The sequence below is a fragment of the Balaenoptera ricei genome, chromosome 8 (genome assembly GCF_028023285.1).
Source record: "Balaenoptera ricei isolate mBalRic1 chromosome 8, mBalRic1.hap2, whole genome shotgun sequence".
NCBI classification, from domain to species: Eukaryota; Metazoa; Chordata; class Mammalia; order Artiodactyla; family Balaenopteridae; genus Balaenoptera; species Balaenoptera ricei.
The window spans coordinates 25,535,959-25,563,821 of NC_082646.1; the positions used below are offsets into that span (position 1 = coordinate 25,535,959).

Sequence of the window (27,863 nt, forward strand, 5' to 3'; positions counted from 1 at the left end):
CTTTCATGTGTTTGTTAGCAATCTGTATATCTTCTTTGGAGAAATGTCTATTTAGGTCTTCCGCCCATTTTTGGATTGGGTTGTTTGTTGTTTTGATATTGAGCTGCATGAGCTGCTTGTATATTTTGGAGATTAATCCTTTGTCAGTTGATTCATTTGCAAATATTTTCTCCCATTCTGAGGGTTGTCTTTTCATCTTGTTTATGGTTTCCTTTGCTGTGCAAAAGCTTTTAAGTTTCATTAGGTCCCATTTGTTTATTTTTGTTTTTATTTCCATTACTCTAGGAGGAGGGTCAAAAAAGATCTTGCTGCGATTTATGTCAAAGTGTGTTCTTCCTATGTTTTCCTCTAAGAGTTTTATGGTGTCTGGCCTTACATTTAGGTCTTTAATCCATTTTGAGTTTATTTTTGTTTATGGTGTTAGGAAGTGTTCTAATTTCATTCTTTTACATGTAGCTGTCCAGTTTTCCCAGCACCACTTATTGAAGAGACTGTCTTTTCTCCATTGTATATTCTTGCCTCCTTTGTCAAAGATAAGGTGACCATCTGTGCGTGGGTTTATCTCTGGGTTTTCTATCCTTTTCCATTGGTCTATACTTCTGTTTTTGTGCCAGTACCATACTGTCTTGATTACTGTAACTTTGTAGTCCAAGGTCAGGGAGGCTGATTCCTCCAGCTCTGTTTTTCTTTCTCAAGATTGCTTTGGCTATCCAGGGTCTTTTGTGTTTCCATACAAATTGTAAAATTTCTTGTTCTAGTTCTGTGAAAAATGCCATTGGTAATTTGATAGGGATTGCACTGAATCTGTAGATTGCTTTGGATAGTATAATCATTTTCACAATGTTGATTCTTCCAATCCAAGAACATGGTATATCTCTCTGTTTATATCATCTTTGATATCTTTCATCAGTGTCTTATAGTTTTCTGCATACAGGTCTTTTGCCTCCTTAGGTAGGTTTATTCTTAGGTATTTTATTATTTTTGTTGCAATGGTAAATGGGAGTGTTTCCTTAATTTCTCTTTCTGATTTTTCATTGTTAGTGTATAGGTATGCAAGAGATTTCTTTGCATTAATTTTGTATCCTGCTACTTTACCAAATTCATTGATTAGCTGTAGTAATATTCTGAAGTTGAATGCTTTCTGGTGGCATTAGTGTTGACACATTTCCAAGTTACACTGTAGAATAATTTCTTTTTGTAGCCCATAAATAGTTCCCTCTGCTGAAGATAGGCTAATGGAGGCTTCAAAAGGCCTCTTTCCCTGGTGGCATTTTTTACCTTTGCAGCAATTCAGCCTGCCCATATTGATTCACATACCGGATAAACAAAGATGAATAAGACATTGTTTCTGCCTTTTAGTAGCCTACAACCTACCTGGGGAGCCAAACACATACTAAGTAGAGTATAATGTGAGACATTTTATTAGATCAGCAATCTTTAGGGTTTTCCTCCATTATAAACCCCTTTTCATTACTTCTCTGTCAGGAATTAATGTATTTTGAAACTCCTCTAAATTGCATTTGTTAAGTAATAATGAATTTATTTTTCCTTCTCTCTCTTTTAACTAACCAGACACTAAAACTTCTGATAAGCAAGAGAAAATGAGTGTTACCATGCTTAGTTGGTAACTGAAAGTAAGTAAATGTGATGTTTGGGTTTATCATGGGTAAATGTGGGGGTTCTGTTAGGCTTTAAAAATATTATGGAAACGTTTAAATAAAAATAGAGACTATTACCTGCTGTGATGTACTCATCACCCAATAATTATCAACTCATTTCATTTGCACTTCTCCACTTCACCCCTTCTGGATTATCCTAAAGTAGGTCTCAAGCATCATATAATATCATGCATAAATATTTCAGTATTAATCTCTGCAAGATAAGGGCTTAAGAAACATAGTCATAGTACCATTATTCCACCTAAAAATTAACAATCGTTCCTTACTATCATATATCTTGTCCATGTTCAGATTTCCCCAATTATAACTTAACTTAAAAAATAGTCTTTTTAAATCAAGATGCACATAAGGCCCACGCATTTCAACAGGTTGTTATATCTACATCTCTTTCTTCTATACGTTTCCTCTTCTTCTTGGCTCTTTTTTGTTGTTGTTGTCTTTTTCTTTTCTTGGCTCTTTTTTTTCTTGCAGTTTATTTTTGAAGAAACAGTTCATTTGTCATGGAGAGTTTTCCACACTCTCAGTTTTGCTGATTGTATCTTTCTGGTGGGTGTACAGTATTTCCTTCTCAGAATACTGTTTTTAAATGCAGAAAATAAAATACATAGGATTATAGTGGAAACAAATTACATCTATTTAGGTATTAAACTATTAAAAACACATTATGATGTTAATATATGTGCTTCTTTTCTTTAAAAAAAAACACATTAAATAACAAGATCTCACAATGGGTCTTTAACATGATTTTGGAGTAGTGATGATATTTTGAAATTTCAGCAACAGTTGTCATATGATATGAAAATATCTGTGAATTCTTTGGCAGCAAATTCATAGGTACTGCTAATACTTCTACAGTTTGTTACCCACGTTTACAATCGAAGGGAACGTATTGTGATGTATTTTTTTCCCATCCAAGTTCATATATTTCCCAGAATATTTTCATGGACCTGATCAGTGGACCCCTGTTAAAAACCCTGTGGTCCTACATTTTTGGCAAGACTATTTCATAGATATTGTGTATTATCTTCAGGAGATGCATAACGTTTGTTTGTCTTTGTTGTTGTTGTTTTTATATTAGAAGCTATCAAGTTTTATTGCCTAGATTATTATTTTATTAGGGGTTGTAAAATGATATTCTATTTCTATCATTCCATTTTTATTTATTATATAAGTATTTCTACAAACTCCCTGTCATCAACTCATTACCCTGAGGTATAATTTGTATAGGAAGGGCGGATTGCCCTTTGAGTTAATTCTAACTTTTAATAAAGTTCAGAACCATAGGGTTTTTAATATAACCTCTTCAGTCTTACATCTTCATCTCCTTTTTCCTGTACCAAAAATCAATACATTAATATCATTTCTTGTTTGCTTTATTCCACAGTAAGCACACAGTCTCAAAATAATATCAACACTACCTCTAAACAGTTTAAGATATTTTACAGTTCTTATTGTTTCTATGGTATATTCTATTAGGAATGTACTGTCAAATTAATGTGTTTTAAAGTTGCTTGAAATAATTCCTTTCTATTTGGTTTTGCCACCAACTTAAGACATCCTTAAGTTCATTTAAAATTTTGTTTTTAATTTTGTATGTAGCTTTTTAAAAAATTTAATTTTTGTTTTATAATTATGTAAAATACTTACATGTCTCCTAAGACAAATAATAAAACAAGGCATATTCAGACATAACGTACCTCTTACTTTCTCTCTCTCCTGACCTATATAGGTAACTTTAAAAACGGTTACCTGTTTTCATTTAAAAATGCTAACAAATATATGTAAATGTTTGCATTCCATACCCATTTTCCTCCTCATTTTGTTCTTTTTTTAGTATATCCTGGCCGTCATTTTATAGAGTGTATAGAGATATTTGCTTTGCTTTTTATAGCCGCACGGTATTCCTTTGTGTTTATTAAGCTAGTCCCCTGAGACAGGAAGGTGGCAGGGCACAACCTTTAAAAGAATGACAGCCATTGAGGACACGACATAAACCATTTAGAACGAACTGGGTCCAAGATGGTGGGTGATTGACTTCCACTAGAACTTGAACCTCAGTATATGTTCATTGTAATACATCAGCAAGCTAAATGACACACCCACAGGCGCCATGACAGTTCCGAGGCCAACCATAAAAGGCAAAAAAGTGGGCAGTGGCCCAATTCATGGAAATCCCCACCTCTTCCCCAAAATAGTTGGAATAATCCTCCCACTCATTAGCCTATGAAATTATCCACCCCTATAAAAAATGACAACTGCATACCCTAGTGCCTGTCATCTTGTGAGTTGGCCCACACTCTGTCTATGGTGGGTGTATCTCCCTGAATAAACCTTCTGTCACTTTACTATGGCTCACTCTTGAATTCTTTCCTGTGTGAAGCTAAGAACCCACACTTGGCAGCCGTCCCAGGGACTCACCTGAGACCAGGGACGTGACCATCCTCTTGTGCCCACTTTCTTTCCTGCAACAATATTTTTAGACATATAGGCTTTTTTCTTTAGACTTTTACTATTATAAATAGTGCTGCAGTGAATAGTCTGTATATATTTACTGAGCATCTACAATGAGTAAGACATAATCCAACGGGGGAAAAAGAAAATTACCTTTCCTTACCTGCCTTCCTTTTGAGGTAATAATATATACTATTGCCCTTTCTATTCTTTGAAATTTGGCTTGCTTGGCCACTTTGAGTTTTGAATATGCCTTTATTACATCAGAATGTGGGTTCTTCAAAACTGCTAGCTACTTATGCTTATTAGCATTAGATGATACACTAATGGCTAAATTTTTGAATCATAGAAATGTAGATAAGGAAAGAATATAACAGGTCATCTAGGCTGCTACACACTATATAAAGAAAAACTATCATTTTTTAGCTTCCTTCCAGTCTAATTTAAAATTCTCTACTAATAGACACTGGATAATCTATGTGCTAAATGTGAGGATTTATTCTTTTCAGATTTGTAATAAGATTTTTATAGAAGTGCTCAAGTTATTATTCTATCCCGTGTATCTACAGATGGCGGTATGATAGATTTAAAAATCTCCCCAAGAAGACGGCGCCATAGAAGTCTTTTAGCTTTGATACTAAATCTTGCCTTTAGATGATAATGTGCAACCTAGCAGCACGGATTTGAGACATAAAGTGAACAAAAATGTGTGATTTGCATTCAAACAATGCATTGTATCAGTCATTTGACACTTTTTTTTTCTTCAAATAATTCAGTGGTTTGTCATCTTCATTGTGTATTAGACGCATTAGGGGACTTTTAAAGTAGACTGATATTTGGATGCCACCTCCTAAGAATGTGATTCAACTCATTTGGGCTGATGTCTTAGTTTTGGTGTTTTTATAAAGCTCCCAATGATTTTTAAATGTACCCCCAGGTAGAGGACGATCAATCTAAGCTGACGTTCCAAATGAAGAAGAGCTAAATAAATGAATCAGTCCTGTCATTGTGTCTTGTGTATATTTTATGTAAAGCTAGTGTTTGAATTAGGCAGAAATCCATATTATAGCCTTTCCTTCATTCCTGAATCTTCCTGGAAATTGTTCACTTTTCTGGTCTGTGATCAAGTATCTCATTCTTTGTGAACGTTTTCCAGGCAGTCTTGACTCTTCCTTACCCTGGCCACGCAACAATGGCAAATATCCTTGAAGCACTTATTCTGTGCCAGGCACTGTGTTACTCATGGAGAATATAATGTCCCTGTCCTCCTGGAGCTTAGAGTCCTGGAGGAAGAAGAACCACAAGCAGCATGGTAGGTGCAAGGATAGAGGGATATGGTATTTTTTCAGGGCACACAGCAAGAGCCTGCTGACCTATTCTGGAGAGAAGTGGGCCTGGGACCATGAAATACATGGGCCTTCTAAATTCCCTGTGCTTAGCACATATTAGGCACCCAAGAAACTTTAGTAAGTACATGACTGAAGAGTTTACTGACTGAATAAATGAATAAAAGAAGTTATAGTTTCATTGGAAAGCATGTGCATGAGTATGTGTTTTGAAATGGAAGGGATGTTAAAATACGTACTTTAGCTTTTCTGGAGGAAAGAAGGGGGGAAATAAAATTCCTTAAAGTCTTTTCTTCTTTTATTCCTTAAACTCATACAATATATCCAAATAGTAATGTGGTCAGAAGTGATGCTATTTAGTTTATTTTCTACGTGTTTTCCCACCCCTACCCCTGATGATCCATGACTTGTTTGCCCTACTTTCTGGTGGCCCGGCTCCCACAGCATGAAGCTGCCTTGGGAAGTATGTCTTGGAGTTGGATCATATCCTGCTATTGAAGTTCACTTCAGTGGAGGTTCCGTTTGAAAAACAGTGGCAGGATATGTCCCATGGTTAGATGCATGTTGCTTCTGGCAGCTTCCCTTAGAGAGTAACAGGTTTTATTATGGTGTAGAGAGAGTCCCTTTGTTTAATTCAGAATTCATATGCACTAGGACCTTGTGAAATCCAAATGCTTAAATAGGAAGCCATAAGTAACAAAAATTGTTTTGAGGCCTATGGTATCTCTACGAGTCTGAGTGGCTTTCTCTTCTTTCGCCCTTGTTCAGCCTCCACCTCCTTCAGTTTCTCTTTCTTTCTCTCTCTCTTTCTCACTTGCTCTCATTCTTGCTCTCTTCCTCTTCCATTATAGATGAGGTCATTATGATTTGGAGCCAAGAGAAGTGCATTCCTGTAACTTTAAATCTCCATACTCAATTTATGACTCTTTTTTTTTAGAAGATGGTTATACTTTATAGTTGGAGGACAGCTTGCTTAATTGTGCTATTTTTTAATGTAAATGTGAGCTTATTAGAGGAATCTTGTCAATTTGTGAACAGGGCTTAGTGCTTCCACATTTCTTATTCTCACATATTTCACATTTATTATTGCTTTCGAGCCCATTATGGTGTGCAAAGAATGTTCTGAATTTGATAAAGTTATCAGCCCCTTGATTAGCTTTCTAGTGCCCTGTACTTTGGACATCCAATGCCCTCCTGACATAACGGAGAAACAGTGTTAGTACTGGTAGCAGGGAAATTAGGCTAGACCCTTTGTTTCCTGACTGCAAGGTGAGGTGCAGGGATCCTTTGAAGAAGGTGTTTTCTAATATAAGCTCTGTATAAAATCGTGGAGAAGTGAAGGAGGGTAAAGAGAGGAATGTGGGGAAAGGTGAGTGAGGACAAAGAGGCACAGGAGGTAAGAAGATATCAGCTGTGAGAGATGACCTCACTTACTATCCTAAGATCATGTTCTATAGCGGGCACAGCAGATATTCAGTGGTCAGACAATTTGCGCACAGACTCTGCTCCTGAGATGATCTTAGGGAAGACACACCCCTCTTCTGGGCCACAGTCTCCTCAACTTAAAAAAGTGGGCATTAGCAACAAAATCTAGCAATTCTGAGACTTTGTTCCATGGAAGAGAGGAGGAGAAGTTTAAAGAAAGGAGGTCATTAAACAATGAAATACCAGAAAATTGGAACCATTTCCTTGGCCATGTACCCTTCCCCACATGATTCCAGAGGGAAGTATGTGGCTGGGGACAATGACACAAAATGAATACACTTTTTCACTCTTTGGCTTTGGCCTATACTTCTGTAGGTTCCCAGTAGACTATACAGGACTCAGTGGTGAATTTCTTATGCTTAGGATAGGGCAGCATAACATCCAAAATCGATGCAAACTATGCTTCCTTCAGGAAGAAATGAGCATAAGAGAAAGAGCTAGCAACCCGCAGATCCGGTTTGCCTCATCAGCCTGTGACAGGTAGAACATCCCTAGAAAGAACACTGCTCTGGGGCTTCTCTGGTGGCTCAGTGGTTAAGAATCCGCCTGCCAATGCAGGGGACACGGGCTGGAGCCCTGGTCCGGGAAGATCCCACATGCCGTGGGGCAACTAAGCCTGTGCGCCACAACTACTGAGCCTGCGCTCTAGAGCCTGCAAGCCACAACTACTGAAGCCTGCACGCCTAGAGTCCATGCTCCACACAAGAGAAGCCACTGCGATGAGAAGCTTGAGCACTGCAACGAAGACCCAACGCGGCCAAAAATAAATAAATATATAAATAAATTTAAAAAAAAGAATACGGGGGCTTCCCTGGTGGCGCAGTGGTTGAGAGTCTGCCTGCCAATGCAGGGGACACGGGTTTGAGCCCTGGTCTGAGAGGATCCCACATGCCGCGGAGCAACTGGGCCCGTGAGCCACAACTACTGAGCCTGCGCGTCTGGAGCCTGTGCTCCGCAACAAGAGAGGCCGCGACAGTGAGAGGCCCGCGCACCGCGATGAAGAGTGGCCCCCGCTCGCCGCAACTAGAAAAAACCCTCGCACAGAAACGAAGACCCAACACAGCCATAAATAAATAAATAAATAATTGAAATTAAAAAAAAAAAAAAAGAAATAGGGGAATGGATATCTTTCAAAAAAAAAAAAAAAAAGAATACTACTCTGTGGGAGCAAGTCCTTAACCTCTTGCTCACCTGGGTGAAAATTTCCTTCATTAGCCTAATAAAATGTCTTTGGGTCTGGCCATTTCCTGATATAATTGCTGCCTGTTGAAGGGTGAAGTTGCTTCATTTCCTTCCTTTTGAAAGTAACAGAGTAAACTACATGGAGTGATATAACCCTTTGAAGAGCATTTTAGCAAAACAAGTGAAGTTGAAGACATGCCCTAAAACCAATGATTCTACTCTTAAATATATCCCCAGAGCAAATGATTCCTTTAAACTTCATGACACAAATAGAAACTCATTATATTTGTAGAGTACTCTTGAGTTCACTGCTTCCAGCAGATGTCTAGATGGTACCCATCAGGCCATCCTGAGTGCGGAGGAGATTATATGTTAGCACATAAGTAACCCATTTGCACTAGTTTGCTAAAACCCAGAAAAACTCTTAGATATGTATGTCAGAGGACACACATATGAATGTTTGTAGAGGCATTGTTTATAAGTGCAAAAATAAATTGGAATACAACCTAATAATCAATAAGGGAATGGATAAATAAAGTGTGATATAATCACATAGTGAAGTACTATACAGTAGTGGAAAGGAATGAACTAGAACTAACGTATCAATATAGAGGACTCTGTTGAACAATGTTGATCGAAAAAGCAAGTTGCAAAAGTATACATTTAGTATGATGCTGTTTATATAAAAATTTAAAACAGACAAAACAATTGTATACATTGCATAAGGATACTTCTATAAATATGAAAATATATGGAAATGCATTGAATGTTAAATACCAAGTTCTAGAAAGTACTTATCTCAGGAGGGCTAAGAGATTGGGGAGAACACAAGGGGGATATGTTGATTTTGCCAATATTTGTGGAGAGAGAGAGTAGAGCAGGAAGAGCAGTTAGGAGCAATTTGCTGCAGTTCAAACTGTAGAGCACTTCCTCCTTGAAATACCACTTACTCTTGCTTCCAGAGTGTTTTTCCTTGTTTTCTCCCTGCGTCTCTGTGACCATGTCCTTTCATCCCCATCTCTAATTCCTCTTCCTCCTCTGCCCCTTAAATGTTGTTGTTTCCCATAGTTTTTTTTTTTAAATAAATTTATTTATTTATTTTAAAATTTATTGGCTGCATTGGGTCTTCGTTGCTGCACGCGGGCTTTCTCTAGTTGTGGTGAGCGGGGGCTACTCATCATTGCAGTGGGGCTTCTCATTGCAGTGGCTTCTCTTGTTGCAGAGCACGGGCTCTAGGCACATGGGCTTCAGTAGTTGTGGCACACGGGCTCAGTAGTTGCTCCGCAGCATGTGGGATCTTCCCAGACCAGGACTTGAACCCGTGTCCCCTGCATTGGCAGGTGGATTCTTAACCACTGAGCCACCAGGGAAGTCCCCCAGAAAGTTTCTTTTTTACCCTCTTTTCTTTTCAATTTTTAGGTATATATTTTAGTGACCTCATTTATATCCCAACTTTGATTACCACTTTTATGATCATGATTCCCAAATTTATTTCTCCAATCCAATCCTTTTTCCCAGCTCCAAACTGTCTACTGGACATTTCTTCTTGACTGTCTCATAATTAAACAAAATCCAGCATGTCCAAAATGGAGTTAATCTCTTTTCCAAATGTGCCTTTTCCTTTTGTCTTTGGGATCTTGATTAATTACATTGTTATCTACACAGGTGTCTGATCCAGAAAACTGGGTATTATATTAGATAGATCTGTCTCTGTCAATTTTCCGCTTTAATTGGCTTCCATGGCAGGAATTAAGGGTTAGGTTTTGGTGTTCTGTGTTGTGACATAATGTGCTATGACATATTTAGGAACCCAGGAATGCTCAATTCCTGCCTTGCTAATCTCTTTACTCCCTCCTATTTAGAAGATTTCAATGAGCTTACCACCAGCAAAATAAGATACCAACTTTAGAACCTATTTTAGATCTCTTCTTTATCTCGATTCTATTGACTTTTCCATCATTTGCTGCTTTTGTTTTTCTCTTATACTCTGGGTTATAGCTACACCAACCCACTTGAAATCCCTGAATGTGCCATATTGTTTTAGAACTCTGTGCCTTGGTACCTTCTATTCCTTCTGCTTGAGATACTTTTCCTTACTGTGCCTGTCTAGTGAACTCATGAGGTTCTTGTAACTAGCCCATTTTTGTACTTGTCTGTCTCTGCCCTAATTACTAGTTTATATGCCTACTTATCCCCAGTGGTCTCTGAGCCTCTGAGGCACAGAGAGTGCCTATCCAGTTTTGAATCTTCATGGCCTGGCACATGGTAGATGCTCTATAAGTATATATTTAGGGTTGACTTACCCAGCAAATTTCCCCTTTTTCTTTTTGCCTGTGTTAGGATTGTTTGAGATTAGTTGCAAATTACTGAAGCAAATATTCCAAAGAAAAAATACATTGTAAACTCTTAGAACAGATCTTCTCTGTCTTCTGCAGTTTGGGTATTTTCTATTTTGCTTAGAGCAACTCTGGAAGGAAGTATTTATGTAGAGAACATTTAAATAAAAGTTGCAGTATTCTCAATCCTGGTCCCTGAAACTTCCAGGAACTATATGTCTTCATCATCTCTTTTAATTTCTTTTAAGTTTCTTTCAAGTTTTCACCCATATTGCCTTCTGCTCATCTCCCAAACTTGTTTAAGTTTCCCTGCTCCTTTAACAAGATAATAATTAAACAAACAAACAAACAAGCAAAAAACTTGTCCTCAACACTGCTGCTTATTCTTCAAACTCTTTCCCCATCGCTATTCTCCTTTTCATCATTAAAAAGAAAAAAATAGATATTTATGTTTGGTGCATTAATTTGCTCATATTCTACTCACTCAGCCCACTGGAATCTGACTTTAGTCATTACCACTAACAAAATGCTTTCCTTCCAAGCCATCTAGCAGCTTCCAGCTTGCCAGTCCAACTGTGTCTCTTTAGCCACGATGACACCTTTTCTCTCTGCAGTTTTTGACACTGTAGTATTGATGATCTCATCCTTCTTGAAATGTTTTTCTACTCTTAGTTTCTGTATCATGGCAGTCATAATTTCTTGTCTTTCTCTGACTATTGCACTTCATTGGGTAAGTGGGGAAGTGTCTTATATTTGAGGTAACCATATATTTGGGCATATCTGGTAATTTCTTTATCCGTTTACATTCACTTGACAAATATTTATTGAGTGACAACAAAGTGCCAGCACTGGATATGTAGTGGAGAGTAAAACAGATATGGTCTTTCTGAAGTCCAGAGTTTCAACCTTGTATTTGTTATCTGTTGCTACTGTGTAACAAATTACCTCAAATTTAGTGGCTTAAAACAATACACATCTGTTATCTCATAGTTTTTATGAATTAGGCATCTGGGCATGGCTTAACTCTGACATCTGCTTCAGGGTCTCTCATAAGGCTGCAGTCATGGTGTCGGCCAGGGCTAGAGTCTCATCTGAAGTCATGACTGGGGAGGGAATCTGCTTCCAAGCTCATGTTGATTTTGGCAAGATTTATTTCCTTGGAGACTGTTGGACTCAGGGTCTCAGTTCCTTGCTGGTTGTTGGCCAGAGGCCACCCTTAGTTCCTTTCCATGTGGGCCTCTCTATATATAGCAGCTTGTTTGATCAGAGCCAGCAAGAAAGAGAATCAATAGAGTTGGGTAGCAAGATGGAAGTTATAACCTCAGGTAATGTATCCATGGAAGTGGTATCCTGGTTTTGTTTTGTTTTGTTTTTTTTTTTTTTTTAGAAATGCACGTTCTTTTATTTATTTATTTATTTATTTTATGGCTGTGTTGGGTCTTCGTTTCTGTGCGAGGGCTTTCTCTAGTTGCGGCAAGCGGGGGCCACTCTTCATCGCGGTGCGCGGGCCTCTCACTATCGCGGCCTCTCCCGTTGCGGAGCACAGGCTCCAGACGCGCAGGCTCAGCAATTGTGGCTCACGGGCTTAGTTGCTCCGCGGCATGTGGGATCCTCCCAGACCAGGGCTCGAACCCGTGTCCCCTGCATTGGCAGGCAGATTCCCAACCACTGCGCCACCAGGGAAGCCCTTGTTTTGTTTTTTTTTTAGTTTTTTTTTTTTTTAATTGAAGTATAGTTTATGTACAATAGTATATAAGTTACAGGTGTACAATATAGTGATGCACAATTTTTAAAGGTTATATTCTATTTATAGTTATTATAAAATATTGGCTATATTCCCTGTGTTGTACAGTATGGTATCCCATTAATTTTCTTGTATTCTAATGGTTAGAATCAAGTCAAAGATCCAACCCATGTTCAAGTGGAAGAGATTACACAGAGCAAAACTACCCAGAAACAGAGATTCACTGGTGGCCGTCTTAGAGTCCACTTGTCACAAACCTCTTAATGTTTTTCTCTTAGACCTTCCAGACACCTCAATTTCTAGTGCTCTCAGATTGAGCTCAGTGCTCTCCCCTTGCCAAAACCTGCTTCTCATCCTGTATTCTGTGTCTTGGTCAGCAGCCTTATATCTATCCAGTCATCTAGTCCAGAAACCCAGAGATCATTTTCAATACCTCCTCCTGAGATTTAATGGATCACTAGGCTCTGTGAGTCTTTCACATCATTCTCTATTTAACATTCACATTGATGTGGCTTTAGTTCAGCCATGGATCATTATATTAACCTTCTAACCTTCAGTCCTTCTCATAGTAACCAGAGTTACCTTTTTACAGTCTGGCCTCTACTTACTTTTCCAGGCTTCTTGCCCTCCACTCTTTGCTGTTGACCTTATGCCCTAGGCATAGGCCACTTGATGTTTCCTGAACCCACCATTGCATGTTTGTGCCTCTACATTTGGTCCTACAGTTACTTCTTCCTGGATTCCCTTCTCCCTACTTCTTCCTCTAGAAATCTCTTATATACATACTTCCAAACCTAACTGAAAAATCACCTCTTCCATAAAACTTTTCTCAGTTTTCTCCCTGCCTGCTAACTCCCTCACTCAGAATTAGCCAATAGTACCTGTGTGCTCTCTCAGCCCTTTAATCACACCACTGTTACAAGACTGTTGTTGTGTAGTTTGCTTTCTGCAGTTTCGTAGTTGGTTGTTAAGGTACTTCTCTTTTAAAATGCCAAAGGGTAGGGTCTAGATCTTATTCTTCTCTGGATCCAAAGTGCCAGCCTCTGGAACAGTAATTCACAATCTTGGCTGCATTTGGAATTACTTGGGGACCTTTGAATTCCACCAAGGCCTGGACCCACCCCCAGAGGCGATGATATAATTGGTCTCAGGTGCAGCCCGGGCTATTAGCATTTTTAAAAGCTCCATGATTCTAACATGTAGGTAACATTGAAAGCCTCTGCTTCTAGTTTAAGGAACCAAGTCTCTGGGAGAATGAAAGGCTGAGAAAATGTTAAACATTTAATGAATAGGAAGACTTTAAAACTAGAGTTAAAGTTGAGTTTTAAAAAATCACACACACAAAATTCAAATAAAATATGACATAGCTAAGTAATCAAAATGATCTCTAAATAGATCATCAGTGAACTGAGGGAATATGTATTTTTGTGGTAATGAGGGGAAAATTAGAAATGTACAAGAGAATAAAACTGTAGTCTCTCAAAATCCAACACTTTAATTTTTGTGCATATGAAGTAAGTGGTAAAATGAAATAGAGAACCACCTGGAATTATTAGCATTTCCCTTTTGGTTTAGCCCTAAAGTGTGTGTGTGTGTGTGTGTGTGTGTGTGTGTGTGTGTCTGTGTGTCTGTGTGTGTGTGTGTGTGTGTGTGAAAGATATAACTTACTTGCCAGTTCCTCTGATTTCCTCCTTTATTTTCTAGGAATATTTTGAAAACAATTGCCCTGGGTCAGATGTTGTCTTTGTGTATATGTGGGACAGCCATCACCAGCCAGTATTTGGCAGAAAGATACAAAGTGAATACCCCCATGCTTCAGAGCTTTATCAACTATTGCTTGCTGTTTCTAATTTATACAGTGATGCTGGCATTTCAGTCAGGTATGTCAAATGTTGGAATTACCTTTTCAACAAATTATCTTCATAAAAATCTTTGGCTCTAGATGTTCAAAAAATAAAATATGGGACAAAACCAAGAACAGGAAACTACTGCTGTTTTTATAAAAGTTATTAGAAAAGTATGACACCTTTGAATTCTATGAAATTGGTGACTAGAGATTTGTGTATAACTCTCTGAAATTGTTGATTAAAATAAGTAGCACCAAACTGTAACGTAAGAGTTGTCCAAAAAAAAAAAAGTGTAGATGCCATTACAAGTTAGATCTTCTTTTTTTTCCCCCCCATGGTTGATAAATTTAAAAGACAGTATTAGAAACACGTAAAAAGTCAAGAACCTCACTGTCCAAAATATGTATTTCCAGCTAAGTGGAGAATGCTAAATGGACCACCAATTGCATGTATTGATAGATCAAGTCTATGTTGTGAGAGAAACAAAACAAGGAATTGGCAAGGAATTAACATCTTATCACTGGCTGGTTAAGTTGTTTTAGAACCATTGTAGAATTATCATTTCTAGCTAACTATTTATAAATGGGAAAAACTAGGCTAACAGTATTGTGCCAGGTATCATTTTAATTGCTTAACTCATTGAAGCCTCCTAACAAATCAAGTGAGTATTGTTATTATCTCCACTTTATAGATGAGTAATCTGAGGCATGTAGTACTTAGATAACTTGCTATAAGGCATGCAGGTGGAGCCACATTTCAACCTAGGCAGCCTGCCCCAGAGCCCATGCACTCACCACCATGCTGTATTAGGGGCTTCTTGTCATGATAAGAGCCATCCTTCCCACAAAAGAAGAGCATGGTATTATAAAATAAATTAAATAAGATTGAATTCAAGAGTGTAAAGACAATGGGTAACCCAGACTGATTGGTAGGGTGCAATACTCCCATTTTCATCACATTTAAGGCATATAATAAAATCACCAGTGTGGTATTTGCTAATCGTCTTTTAATATGAATCTTAATACATCAATGGTATTTCTATGTGTCAGGAATAATAACTTATTTTGAAAGAAAATGGAAACCAGTTGTGGGAAGGGGTAAAGAGATATCTTAAGGGGAAAACTCCAAATTTGGCAAGAACTTTAGGAGTTGGAAATAGAACTGGTACATGGTTAATAGCCCCAGACTTTTCCCCTCTATGTAAGCATTGGCCTTTAGGAAGTCAGTGTGATTCATAAGTATATCAGTGAAGTCTCCTAAGGGATGGTTATTAGATGCCTTCCATGCCATCTCATCTTGAGGAAGACAAACTGTGTTTTCAGGATGTTCTGGCTGATTGGGATTTCATGATAATTATTTGGCTACAATTCTCACTACCTTTATTTCCTTGCAAGTTATCTTACCCATAAAGCTTTCTTGTATATGTGCCAACTCTATATATCCTTGTGATGCTAGATTCTCCAAAGAAATGAATCACAGTTAACTTGAATAAATAGAAGTTAGGGGATAAAAGGTGTTTCTTCAATGGTGCCACTAAATCTTTTTTCTGTACTTACCACTGGCTTAATTTTCTCTTGAAAGCACATCTTTTCCAAAAGAATGACCACATGCAGAGTTTTCTTTGAAGAAGCTCATGAATAGAGGTTAAATAACCAATGAATTCATAAGAAAACATTTCATTTCCTAGGGATCTGGATGTTATATTTCTGTTGCAGTAGGAAAGGGAACTTAACCACTTTTCTCTTACTTCCTTTCTCTTTGGTGTTTTCATTGAACACTTGGTCTATGATGACACCTTAGCTTGGGCCTCATACTAGAAAAAAATCTGACTGCTGAGCTGTTGCAGGAGTTTGGGTTATGAGTAATGGAAATTAGGAGGGTCCACGTTCAGAATACATAGTAAACCCTTGCTTTGACTCTTTATCTCTAAATTAACATGGATGGAATCATTTCAAGTACATGTACTAATCTAGATTTCTTTCAACCAGGTAGTGATAACCTTTTATACATCTTGAAAAAGAAATGGTGGAAGTACATCCTGCTTGGACTAGCAGATGTAGAAGCTAATTACCTGATTGTCAGAGCATACCAGTACACAACTCTAACCAGTGTCCAGGTAAGAAGGAGTCCTCTTACCAGTTTGGGTTTTATAGCTTTAAGAGAAGAATCTGAACTCATATGTGCTCACCTAATTTTATTAAGAACCTGTTCACTTGAAGAAAACCTAAACACAGGTGGATGCTATCTGTTTTCCAGTGGAGCATATGTGCTAATGAGTAAGGCTTCCTGGAATTACTGAAAACGTGTACAAGTTAATCAGTTCCCAAACTGCTAATGCTATAGCAGAATAGAACAGTTGCTACCAAAATAAACATAAATATTTAGTTGGCAATGGATGCTGTGATGTTGGCAAGAGTTCTGTTTTATGTGTTGCTTAAACATGGCATATAAAGTGGATATACCATTGTGCTACAGAAAAGTTGGAGGTTTGCAAGTAAAGTGGATATTCAAGACAAAGGAACAATTAGAAGGAACCTATTAGACATCTTGGGTAGAGATGGTAGCCAAAAGTAAAACTTATATCTCTATTCCTTTTCTAGGTTTATTCTCACTGGATTGAAAGAAAAATGTTCCTACATAGCAGTACTTTTCAACCTGGTGGAGTTGAGGAAGATTGTTTAAGTTGTCTTAATGTTAAGGAGTTTCCTGGTGGCCTAGTGATTAGGATTATGGGCTTTCACTGCTGTAGCCTGGTTCCATCCCTGGTTGGGGAACCGAGATCCCACAAGCCGTGTCATGCAGCCAAAAAAAAAAAATGAAAAGAGTTGTCTTAATGTTAGCGAACTGTGTGATGTATCATAACAGACTCCCCATTGCTAACAACAGAATGTGTTATAAATGGAGATGAAAGTAAGATAGTTTCCAATACCAGGTTTAGACCTCACAGTTTACTGAATTTAAGACTTTTGATGCATCACTTTTTTTTTTTTTTGGCCGCACAGCACGACTTGTGGAATCTTAGTTCCCCAACCAGGGAGAGATTGAACCTGCACCCTCAGCAGTGTAAGCACGGAGTCTTAACCACTGGACCACCAAGGAATTCCTGATACATCACTTTTTTATATAAAACAGAGATGGTCTTATCTCCAAATTTTAGGAACATGGAAAAATTGAAGTGAGATTAGATTTATTTTAAAGAGAAGGATTAATGAAAACAGTATTTTTCCAATGTGAATATGCATCAAATTCTATTATTACCAGAAAGCCTTTTAATATTGTGCTAAGCATTGTCCTCAGCAAATATCCTGGGTTTTGACTGGCATGGGTTAAAAAGCCAAGATAGGAAATATTTGTTAAGACAGACATCATAGGAGGTACGTGAAAAACCCAGAATTTCATAAAAATTAAAACCAGGAGTTACCTAGAAGATGCAGTTCATCACAAAATAGTATTAAGTGTACTTTTAGCAATGAATAATGAGTATAAGTGTAAAGAAAATGGCATTTTTCTAGTCACATCTACCCTCATAGTCTCACACACAGTTTAATTACTTGATTACAATTTGCAGAAACTTTGATCTCTGACTAATGACAATTAGAAGTTTTGAATTGGTACAAGGTCTAAACACAGCTAAACAAAACACTTACAGCTGGGTTATTGTGACTAAAGGTCATGCCTTAAACTAATCTCAAACAATTTCTATCATCTTAGCCTCTTAGAAAAACCTAAGCATTTGGTTGTCAAAAGTTATGTACTTATGTACAGTTATGTACTGGTTCTAGAAAGCCCTATTATAAAAAGCACATCTAACAACTAGAGGTGCTTCCAGCAGTAGAGAGTGCCTGTCATTGTAATTCTTCAAGTGGATTCTCTCCTTGAGTAAATCTCTGGCCTGGTTAATCTGAAAGGGTGGAAGTTATTTACTGATTGATTGATTGATTGCCACGCATGACATGTGGGATCTTAGTTCCCTGACCAGGGATCGAACCTGTGTCCCCTGCAGTGGAAGCTTGGAGTCCTAACCACTGGACCACCGGGGAATTCCCCTTAAAAGGGTGGAAGTTTAGATTGGATGGTCTTTGAAACTCCTTCTTAAGGATTCCTTCAAAGATTCTGTAATTGCAAATAGTAATGTAGTAGTTCTTGATGTGGCCATTGACATTGCTGGCCTAGGTTTCTACTCATGTCTCTTCTCACTTCACTGCCACATCTACACATTCCCTACCCACAGGCGGCTTCTCTCTCTTATGTTGCTCTATTCTTTCTAGAATGAATCCTTTTCAAAGCCCCTTCTCTAAGGCCTAATTCAATTTCACTTTCTCCTCTATACTCCACTGTATCTCTAATAAAGTCTAATTCATGTTTATATCCATGCCTTCTCCTCATTCCAGGTTCTTACTTAGTTCCTTGCTTACTGTGACTGTACAATAATTTTTAAAGATTAAATTAAATAGGGAGCCTCTTAGAACTACAAGCATCAAACAGAAGGCATCTGTCACCAAGAACACATTTTGAAAAGATCCAATGTAGATAAATGACTGAATGTGATAGATATCAGATTAGAAGTCATGGAATTTTAGAGTGGGAAGGTATCTGTGAGATCATTTGGTCTGATCTCTTGATTTCAGATTTTGACTCAAACGGTGACTAGCTAGAGATCACACAGCTGGTCAATGGTAGGTCTGGGGCCTGAGGCCTTGGGAGCTCTTACCAAATGTAGGTGCTTCCCTTATATGGCTACTCATTGCCCACCAAAAATTGTTAAAAATAGAGCAGATTTAAGTTTGACTTTAAGACACAATTTGAGGATAGGGAGTCTCCTGTAATAGTTTTTAGAGTGACTTTTTCCACTTTTTTTGTTTAAGGAATGTAGTTTAGACTTTGTTACTTCATTATGGCTGGATTCTGTTGCTGTCTTCCAGGACAAGCTATTATCATTTGCATCGTTTAATGGTTTGTTATTCAGGCAGGCTCAAAAAGCACTTAAGAGATTGAAGTTCTGCAGCTGGAATAAATAACACAAGGCAAGGTGCCCATTCCTATACTTGACATTGCAGTGAAAGGCGATCAGTAAACAACTGTGGACAGGATCAAACAGGCTGTTGGAGATTTAGGGGCCTGCCTTGTCCAAGACTAAACAGATACAAAGCAAATCAGGGACAAGGTTAAAAAAAGAACAGGATGAGCAATCAAAAACCATCATCAGGAACATTATTAGTAAAAGGAATATATTTTATCCTTGAATGCACTTTACCAAATTTGTGACTTTAAGAATCCAGTGAATGAAATCTCTTTTTCTTTTATCTTACAAAGATTTTGGATTTACTATAATTTTGGCACTCTTAATCCCCCTGCCTTTCAGACTGGCAATATCAGGGGTGTAGCAAGTATTTTCTGGACCCAGGACCAACAGGTGATGGAGGAGTATATGATGAAGATGAGCAAGAGTATTTGCTGTGAGCAAGCATCTGTCTTATATGGTGGGGTTGGACACTTTGTCAGGGAGATGGTGTCTGTTTGCTCCCTCATAATAACCTGTACTTTTTTGTAGCTCTTAGCCCAACTGCATTTAAATATTGGTTGTGTGATTCTTCTGTGTCTGTCTAGCCTTCTGTATACTCCTCTTTGTGTCTCTCTTGTTCTCCTCTATATTCCAGCTCCTCTCATAGTGTCTCCCACATATCACATACTTAAATATTTGTTGACTGAGTGAATGGGCACATGTCTACTGGACTTAAGGATAAACACAGGTGGGAGTGTAGAGGTAAACTGCATAGGCTGTTGGGCAGAATTCCTGGGTTCATCAACTGGCTCCAACACTTTTTAAAATTTATTTCTTTATGGCTGTGTTGGGTCTTCGTTGTTGCACATGGGCTTTCTCTAGTTGCGGTGAGTGGGGGCTACTCTTCGTTGCGGTGCACGTGCTTCTCATTGCGGTTGCTTCTCTTGTTGCAGAGCACGGGCTCTAGGCACGCGGGCTCAGTAGTTGTGGCGGATGGGCTTAGTTGCTCCATGGCATTGGGATCTTCCCGGACCAGGGCTCGAACCCGTGTCCCCTGCATTGCCAGGCGGATTCTTAACCACTGTGCCACCAGGGAAGTCCTCCACCACTTTTAACTATGTGATTTTTGGGCAACTCATTTAACCTTTCTGTGCCTTTGTTTTCCTCGTGTGTAAAATGGAGATTGCAGTTCTAATCTCATGGAGTTGTTGTGAGGATTAAATGAGTTAATCCAGGTAAAGCATTTAGTACAGGGCTGGCAATAATAAATGCTCAATAAACACTGACTCCTGTTATTACTTGATCATCTTTTAGCTAATGAGAGATGTTTTAAGCCATCTGTTTCTCCTTCCATGCAGCTTTTGGATTGCTTTGGGATTCCTGTGTTGATGGCTCTCTCGTGGTTTATTCTTTATGCAAGATACAGAGTGATCCACTTCATCGCTGTGGCTGTCTGTCTGTTGGGCGTAGGAACTATGGTTGGTGCAGACATATTAGCAGGGAGGGAAGACAATTCAGGTGAGACTGTGTTACTTGTTTCTGGTTAAGTCACAGAAAAAGTTTTGCTTATGTCCTCACTTTTATTGTGCAAAGATAAAGTAAAAGGCAGAGAACATGTCCTCATTAACTATCTTTAAAATTTTATTTTTAGATTTGCTTGCTTCTGGTACTATAACCATTTCCACAAAGCAGTCTTTATGTTTCTACCTGCCCCGAGTCCTTGCTGTTTTTTGTCACACTAAATGGTTTGTTTGTGTCATGAGAGAGAAATTTCTGTATATATTTGCAATAATCTTTTTTTGACCCATACATTTGGATTAGTTACTGGAAATCCTACTGTAGATTCTTGGTTTTTGTTTTCATCAAAAAGGAGACTTTGTGTTCACTGAATGACCTCTTTTTTCAGTTACTCTGTAGATGAGAACATTTTGATATTCTTTATGTCAAGGTTCAGATAGTTGATAGTGTAAAATCTAAATAAGGTCTATGATTTCACCCAATATACAAGTGACTTCAGTGTCTCCTTTGCTTGAGAAAATTACCTTGCTTACCTAGCTTCCTTCCCTATAGTTTTCAGTGATTTCCCATCAATAATTTCCATTAATTTCTCATGTCATAAAATCATTTTCTGAGGCCTTACATTATGGTATACACCACCATCTTCCAATCTGTTAGTCTCCTGAGGATCCAAAATAAGAAAAATGAAAGCAGAATTGTGCCGGAAAGTGAGAGGAGCAAGAGTCTTTAAACTTCTAAAAATCAGGGTTTCTTCTTCTGTAAAATCTTACTTAAATAAATATGAGCCAGATAAACTCCTGGAAGCAAGCTGGAAAGTTTTTCCTAGTGACAAATGTATTCCTTTTTGTGGCTTATCTCCTTATAGGTAGTGATGTACTGATTGGTGACATCTTGGTCCTTCTTGGGGCTTCCCTCTATGCTGTTTCTAATGTGTGTGAAGAATACATCGTGAAGAAGCTGAGCAGACAGGAGTTTTTAGGAATGGTGGGCTTGTTTGGAACAATTATCAGTGGCATACAGCTGTAAGATTCTAAACTTATCCCTAAAAGCAATATAAGCAAATATGTCATAGATGATTATGTTCCAGCTACTAATATTCATTGTTTATTTGGCCCAAATTCACATTTGAAATCAGTAACTTGCTAAATATCTATTAGAAGATTTTTGAAACATTAAGAATTATGCCTCATTTTCTTATACATGTGTGAGGCTTGATTCCTGCTTATAATGTGGTAGACTTTATATCACCAGTGAAGACTCTATTTTTCAATTATTCCTAGAAAATATTAACTTCCTGTTCAAAGGGAACACATAGTGCCATGTTTTCCTCCTGTAGAGTGCTTCTAAGGGTGTCAAACATGTGTTTATGGACTCCTCTGGGTTTTATTCTTTGTCATTTTAATTAAAGATAGTTATTTTTATACTCTAAGAAAAATTCAAAAGTCAACATAATTAATCACCTTGAAGTACTTAAAGCTTGAAGCAATTTAATTGCTTATAAAATAGTGAAAAGTAGTATAAAGATCTCTCTGTGACCTCTTGTTTTAATCACAGATTGATTGTGGAATATAAGGATATTGCCGGCATTCACTGGGACTGGAAAATTGGTATGTACATACATAATAATTCTTGTTAGTCTTTCCCCTAACTGACACACATCAAGAAATAAATACTTCATTTTAGTAATACTATTTAGACATTTTTATATAAAATCACAGAGTAAGTTAGTACACAGAGAACTATAGTGGTTTACATTGAGTTTTCCCTGAGAACTTGTAAATAAACCCCCCCATAAAAGTTAATCCTTAATCTTTATCTTCAGGAATAGCCTTTCTTTACTAGGAATTCTGAACAAGACTGACCTTTGGTCACACTAACTTTCAACTAGATCTGTATCTCGAGTCCGCAGACTTCTTGTGAAGGTTGTCTGCTTGATGTAATTTGTGAAGTATTAACCTGAATAATCTGATGGTGTGTCATCACCACCACGTTCCATTGCTACTCTCATCTGATAAGAAAGATTTGAACCTTATTTAATGATGCGTGGAAAGAAATTAAGTACTACATGAAGTGTCATTGAAATTCATTTACTGTGCTTGGATGATTTCATTCAAGTAAATAACTTAGATTGCCTCTGTGTGTGTGTGTGTGTGTGTGTGTGTGTGTGTGTTGAGCGAGGTTGGGGAAGTGGTTGTGAAGCAGAGATAACTGCTATAACTAGTTATCTCTCAGCACCCACATGACTAGCTCTTATGAGATGTACAAAAGATAATGGGCCTAACGACTATCTTTGATATCCTAAAAATACTTTATTTTGATTCAACCACACAAATCATGTCCAACCATGATGCCTTTTATCATTGGCATCTCTCTGCCCTGGGCACATGGATAACATGGGGTGATAAGAGCTGTTGACTTACACCATAAGCAAGATTCTATGGCCTTGATCATCTAACACTCTGTTGAATTTTTTAAGTTCTTCATCATATCTTGTTATTATTTTTTTCCTGAGAGCTTTGTATGTCTCATTTGCAATGCTTACTGTTAACAAGGGGCTTTGTGGATAGTATGTTAAAGGATCAGGGAATTTTATATATCAGTCAAGCTTTAAAAGCACAGCACCTTTAACTTTTGGTTTCTTCCTATAACAATAGATATTCCATTTTTTTCACAGCCCTGCTGTTTGTAGCATTTGCCCTCTGTATGTTTTGCCTGTACAGCTTCATGCCACTGGTGATTAAAGTCACTAGTGCCACTTCTGTCAACCTGGGCATCCTGACAGCTGACCTCTACAGTCTCTTCTTTGGACTCTTTCTGTTTGGCTATAAGGTGAGCAAATAGATCTTGTTCAAATCAGAACACTTGTTTGGTTTAAAAGAAGTAATGGGTTTCTTTAAGATTTTAGATCCCAAAATGAAACCTTCTCATCTTCTTGACAAGAATTTCTTTGGACACTCTCACTCCAGGCAAATAGCATGTTAGTGTTATTGTAAGAGTCTTGCTTTGAGAACTACTGCCTTAGAAATCCATCTTTCTGGGACTTCCCTGGTGGCACAGTGGTTAAGAATCTGCCTGCCAATGCAGGTGACACGGGTTCAAGCCCGGGTCCAGTAAGATCTCACATGCCGCGGAGCAACCAAGCCCGTGTGCCACAACTACTGAGCCTGTGCTCTAGAGCCTGTGAGCTACAACTACTGAGCCCGTGAGCCACAACAACTGAAGCCCGTGCACCTAGAGCCCATGCTCCGCAACAAGAGAAGCCCGCGCGCCACAACGAAGAGTAGCCCCCGCTTGCTGCAACTAGAGAAAGCCCGCGTGCAGCAACAAAGACCCAAAACAGCCAAAAATAAATAAATAAATAAATTTATTTTTTTAAAAAAAGAAAGAAATCCATCTTTCCATAGTATAAAGCTTGTTGACTTGGCTGCTATTACAGTCATTTGAACAAATAGTTAGAATGTCGGCTGTTGCTTGATAATTTTGGTTTTAGCTGGGGATAGCAACTATATTTCTTTATCCGTATAAAATTTTGTATCTGGGTGGAAATTGCTTGGCACTGATTTACACTGTTCCCAGGAATTGGCCAGGAACTCACAATGCCTAGTTCAGTGTGTTCTCAGAAATTTCTGCTTAAGAAACATAAACCATTTTTGCTTTTACATGTCACAGGAACCAGCTGTTATCTTGGCAAACTTGCTGGTTAAGGTATTCCTGAACTAAGACTGAAGAAGTATTTATAGCTTTTTGGTGGCATCATTAAAAAGTAACAAATGTCAAAGTGAATCAGGGAAGTGATCCTGACAGCCCTAGATTTTTTTTTTCTATGATAGCAATCATTAAGGGGTACAAAGTGGGCCTTAAAAGTGAGTTTAAAAAAAAGTGAGTTAGCTGTTCTGTGGTGCTGTTCTTGCATTTCACATGGCCACCACTAGGGGACCATGGTGTTTTTATTCTGCAGTTCAAGGCCAGTTGATGGCTACCCATACCCAGAGAAAGCTTGAGAGCTCTGCAGTATAACATTTGACCCCTCTTACCTGTGCTTTTTTTTTTTTTTAAACTAAACATATTGAGGTAGCTTTAGTAGTTTAACTTTTACTTTTCCCTTATTAGTAAAATAATGTCCAAGGAGGAAGTAAGGTTAAAGAAATAAAAGCTTCAAAGTGAAAGTACACTTGTCGCTACCTGACTATTATAAGATCCCTTAATGTAGATATTTGCTTTTTAACTGTATTAACTTTAATGAGAAAAAGCCTTCTTTTGTGCCATTTTTTTTGGCCACATGACTCATACTATTACTCTCAAAAGTGGAACATGCAAACTATAAGTTCCTTTGCAGTTCTTTTGCTTTATGTTTCTTTGTCCCTAAATGTCTAGCAGCTCACTCATAACCATATCAGATTTTATTCTTTTTGGTCAAAGGCTGTTTCAAGACTTGTAGAGCAAAGAGGAGGTCTGCTGTGATCTTCAGAGTAAATTACAGAGGTGGGAAATCATTCAGAGCATAATGACGATATCTAGGATCTTAGAAGAAATTTTTAAAGACAGAATCATAAGTTCAATATGTCACTAATTTAAAGAAATTATAGTATCTAAAATAACTTTGGCTCTGATATTTTGAAACACAGTTGAAAAAGACATTAAACAATTTCTGTATTCATTGGTGTCAGACTCTGCCTCCTCTGGATTGATCTTGAGTAAATACTCACTGAACAGAGTAGCCACAAGAAATTTCCTGTATAGATCCAGACACAAAGGGTAAAATTTAAAAAACAGCCTCTGATTCAGGAGACTTATTATCTCACTCCCTCAGAGTCTCTCTCTTCTAATAAAGGTGCCTCCATTTAATCATGTGCCTTCTTAAGAGGAAAAAGATACTTTTTTCTTATAAACGTTTAAAACCACCAAACCAAACAGGACATGTTTTGAATAAGTTACTTAGGTTTTCCCACAGGTAACAGTGAACATTCTATTGGAGAGCATGATTGACCTTCATGATACTGACTTTAAAAGTTTAGGGTACTCTACATAGCTTTAACTCCCTTTAATCTTTTCTGAATCATTTTTCCCCCCCAAAAAAACATTTATTCAATACGAGCTATGTGCTGGGTGCTGTGCTGAGATTGGATCCAAGAATGAAACCTGTGGAGGAAATTAGTTTGGCTGCTGCTCCGGTTGACATTATCACTGGCTTTGCATCATCACTGAATCCAGTGGAGGCCTTCCAGCTTTGAGGAGGGCTGTGGCTATTCCATTCCTTAAAAAGTTCTAATGGTTTAAGGTTAAGAAGTAATTGAGCATCTATGAAACATTAACATGTTGAAGCCAACAGTGACCCATAGAAGCCCATACCTGGAGATGACTGTAATCTACTTAATACTCATTTCAAAACCCATTTCATTTTTTCCTTCTACCTTTGGGAGTGTGTCTTTTTTTTTTAATTAATTTATTTTATTCACTTATTTTTGGCTGCATTGGGTCTTCGTTGCTGTGCGCAGGCTGTTCTCTAGTTGCGGCCAGTGGGGGCTACTCTTCATTGCGGCGTGTGGGCTTCTTATTGCGGTGGCTTCTCTTGTTGCGAAGCACAGGCTCTAGGAGCGTGGGCTTCAGTAGTTGTAGCACGCGAGCTCAGTAGTTGTGGCTCACGGGCTCTAGAGCGCAGGCTCAGTATTTGTGGCGCACGGGCGTAGTTGCTCTGTGGCATGTGGGATCCTCCCGAACCAGGGCTCGAACCCGTGTCCCCTGCATTGGCAGGCAGATTCCCAACCACTGAACCACCAGGGAAGCCTGGGAGTGTGTCTTACTTTTTCTTCTCTCTCATCTTCTTTCTCTTCTCCTTCTCCAAACCATTCTGTTTTCTTATTGTTTCACACCAGTGTTGTAAGCTGTGCCTAGGGTCTGAATCTGGGTCTCTCATGGTACCATGCTAAAATTTTAGTCTCTCCACTAAGTAAGTGGGACTAGTTGTGAGGTGGGATGCAGCTGAGTTATCACAGAGAAAGGCAAAAGTCCATTTCCTAAACATCCAAGAATCCAGTTGGCTAATGTGGTGGGTGATGGGGGCAGAGCTCACACATTCACCAGTACACACACACAGGACGGTTTTGGTCATTAGCATCTCCTAGGGCAACTTTCAGAAAAAAAAATTATGAGAAGGTAACCCTCAAATCTCCGTTGACAAAAGGCAGCAGCAAAGATGTGTATGTGAGGGAGCACTGTCCATAGCCTATTATCTCCTCCTAGTTTTCAGGACTCTACATCCTCTCTTTCACCGTCATCATGGTGGGGTTCATTCTGTACTGCTCCACCCCGACACGCACTGCAGAGCTGGCTGAAAGCAGCATGCCACCAGTCACCAGCATTGGAATCGACAACCTGGGACTGAAGCTTGAGGAGAACCTCCAGGAGGCCCACTCTGCAGTCTTGTAGCTGGAGAAGAAGGCACACACGTACACCTGGGGTTTCCTGGGAAGCTGGAAGCTGTCACCTGGATAAAGCAGAGCCTACTGCCTTGGGATACTTGGAAAATTATCAGACTCAGAGTGAATACTCAGTAACATTGGATTGGATCCAGTGGTTAGATTTTACAAAGGAATTCAAAATAATGTATCAAAAATAGAAATTCCAAAATAGGGCAGAAGCCAAGGCCAGAATTGTGTTTCTGTGTGCTTGAGGGCCAATACCTATTAGTGTCAGGGAGACAAGGAGTGGGGCCCACACTGGGGTCTTAGAGGTAGAAGTAGGAAAGCAGGATTGGATAGATACCTGGGTGTGAGCCAGCCTCAGGACAGAGCCTGAAAGCAGGCTGTCCAGGCTGGGCTGGGTAGTCAGGAGGAGGGGCAGCCCAGGATGGTTTTGGAGTAGGTTTCCTCATTTGGAGGCATCTGAGTTTTGTCCTGCTGAGGCAGTTATTGTCCTTGTACGAGCCTCGTGGCCTTTAGGCCACTAGGTGAGGTCTGGTGACTGATTGCACATGTTGGGAACATGGGTGGGGCAGTACTTGAGAAATCCTGGGATACAACTGTGAGTACCATAGAAGCCATAAAGTAGAGTACAGTAAACCTAGGAACCTTCTCCCAATTGTTATTATGCTACTTCTTAGCAAATAATGTGCCATGAGATTTTTATGATACTTCTTCAATACAGAGTATTAATATGTAGCATCATTATGATATCAACTACTAGTATGACACTTTACAAAAACTCTGTATGTAAACTTTTTTAGGTAAAAATATAATAAAGAAATTGAGGGTAAGTGTTCATATTATTAAAAGAT

The 27,863-nt window shown here is 38.5% G+C and overlaps 1 protein-coding gene across 3 annotated transcripts in view; it reads left to right on the plus strand.

Annotated features, from left to right (window-relative positions):
• The window catches only part of SLC35F2 (solute carrier family 35 member F2), a 113,965-nt gene that overhangs the window by 18,708 nt on the left and 67,394 nt on the right, over window positions 1–27,863 (plus strand). For 2 of the 3 annotated variants that reach the window (XM_059930482.1, XM_059930483.1), the window contains exons 2-7: window positions 13,928–14,103; window positions 16,059–16,186; window positions 20,431–20,590; window positions 21,456–21,612; window positions 22,145–22,197; window positions 23,265–23,419. In XM_059930482.1, the coding sequence (XP_059786465.1) occupies window positions 13,928–14,103; window positions 16,059–16,186; window positions 20,431–20,590; window positions 21,456–21,612; window positions 22,145–22,197; window positions 23,265–23,419 (829 nt within the window). Of the gene's footprint in view, window positions 1–13,927; window positions 14,104–16,058; window positions 16,187–20,430; window positions 20,591–21,455; window positions 21,613–22,144; window positions 22,198–23,264; window positions 23,420–26,830; window positions 27,833–27,863 lie in introns of those variants that run through there. The other variant, XM_059930481.1, reaches the window with a different exon arrangement.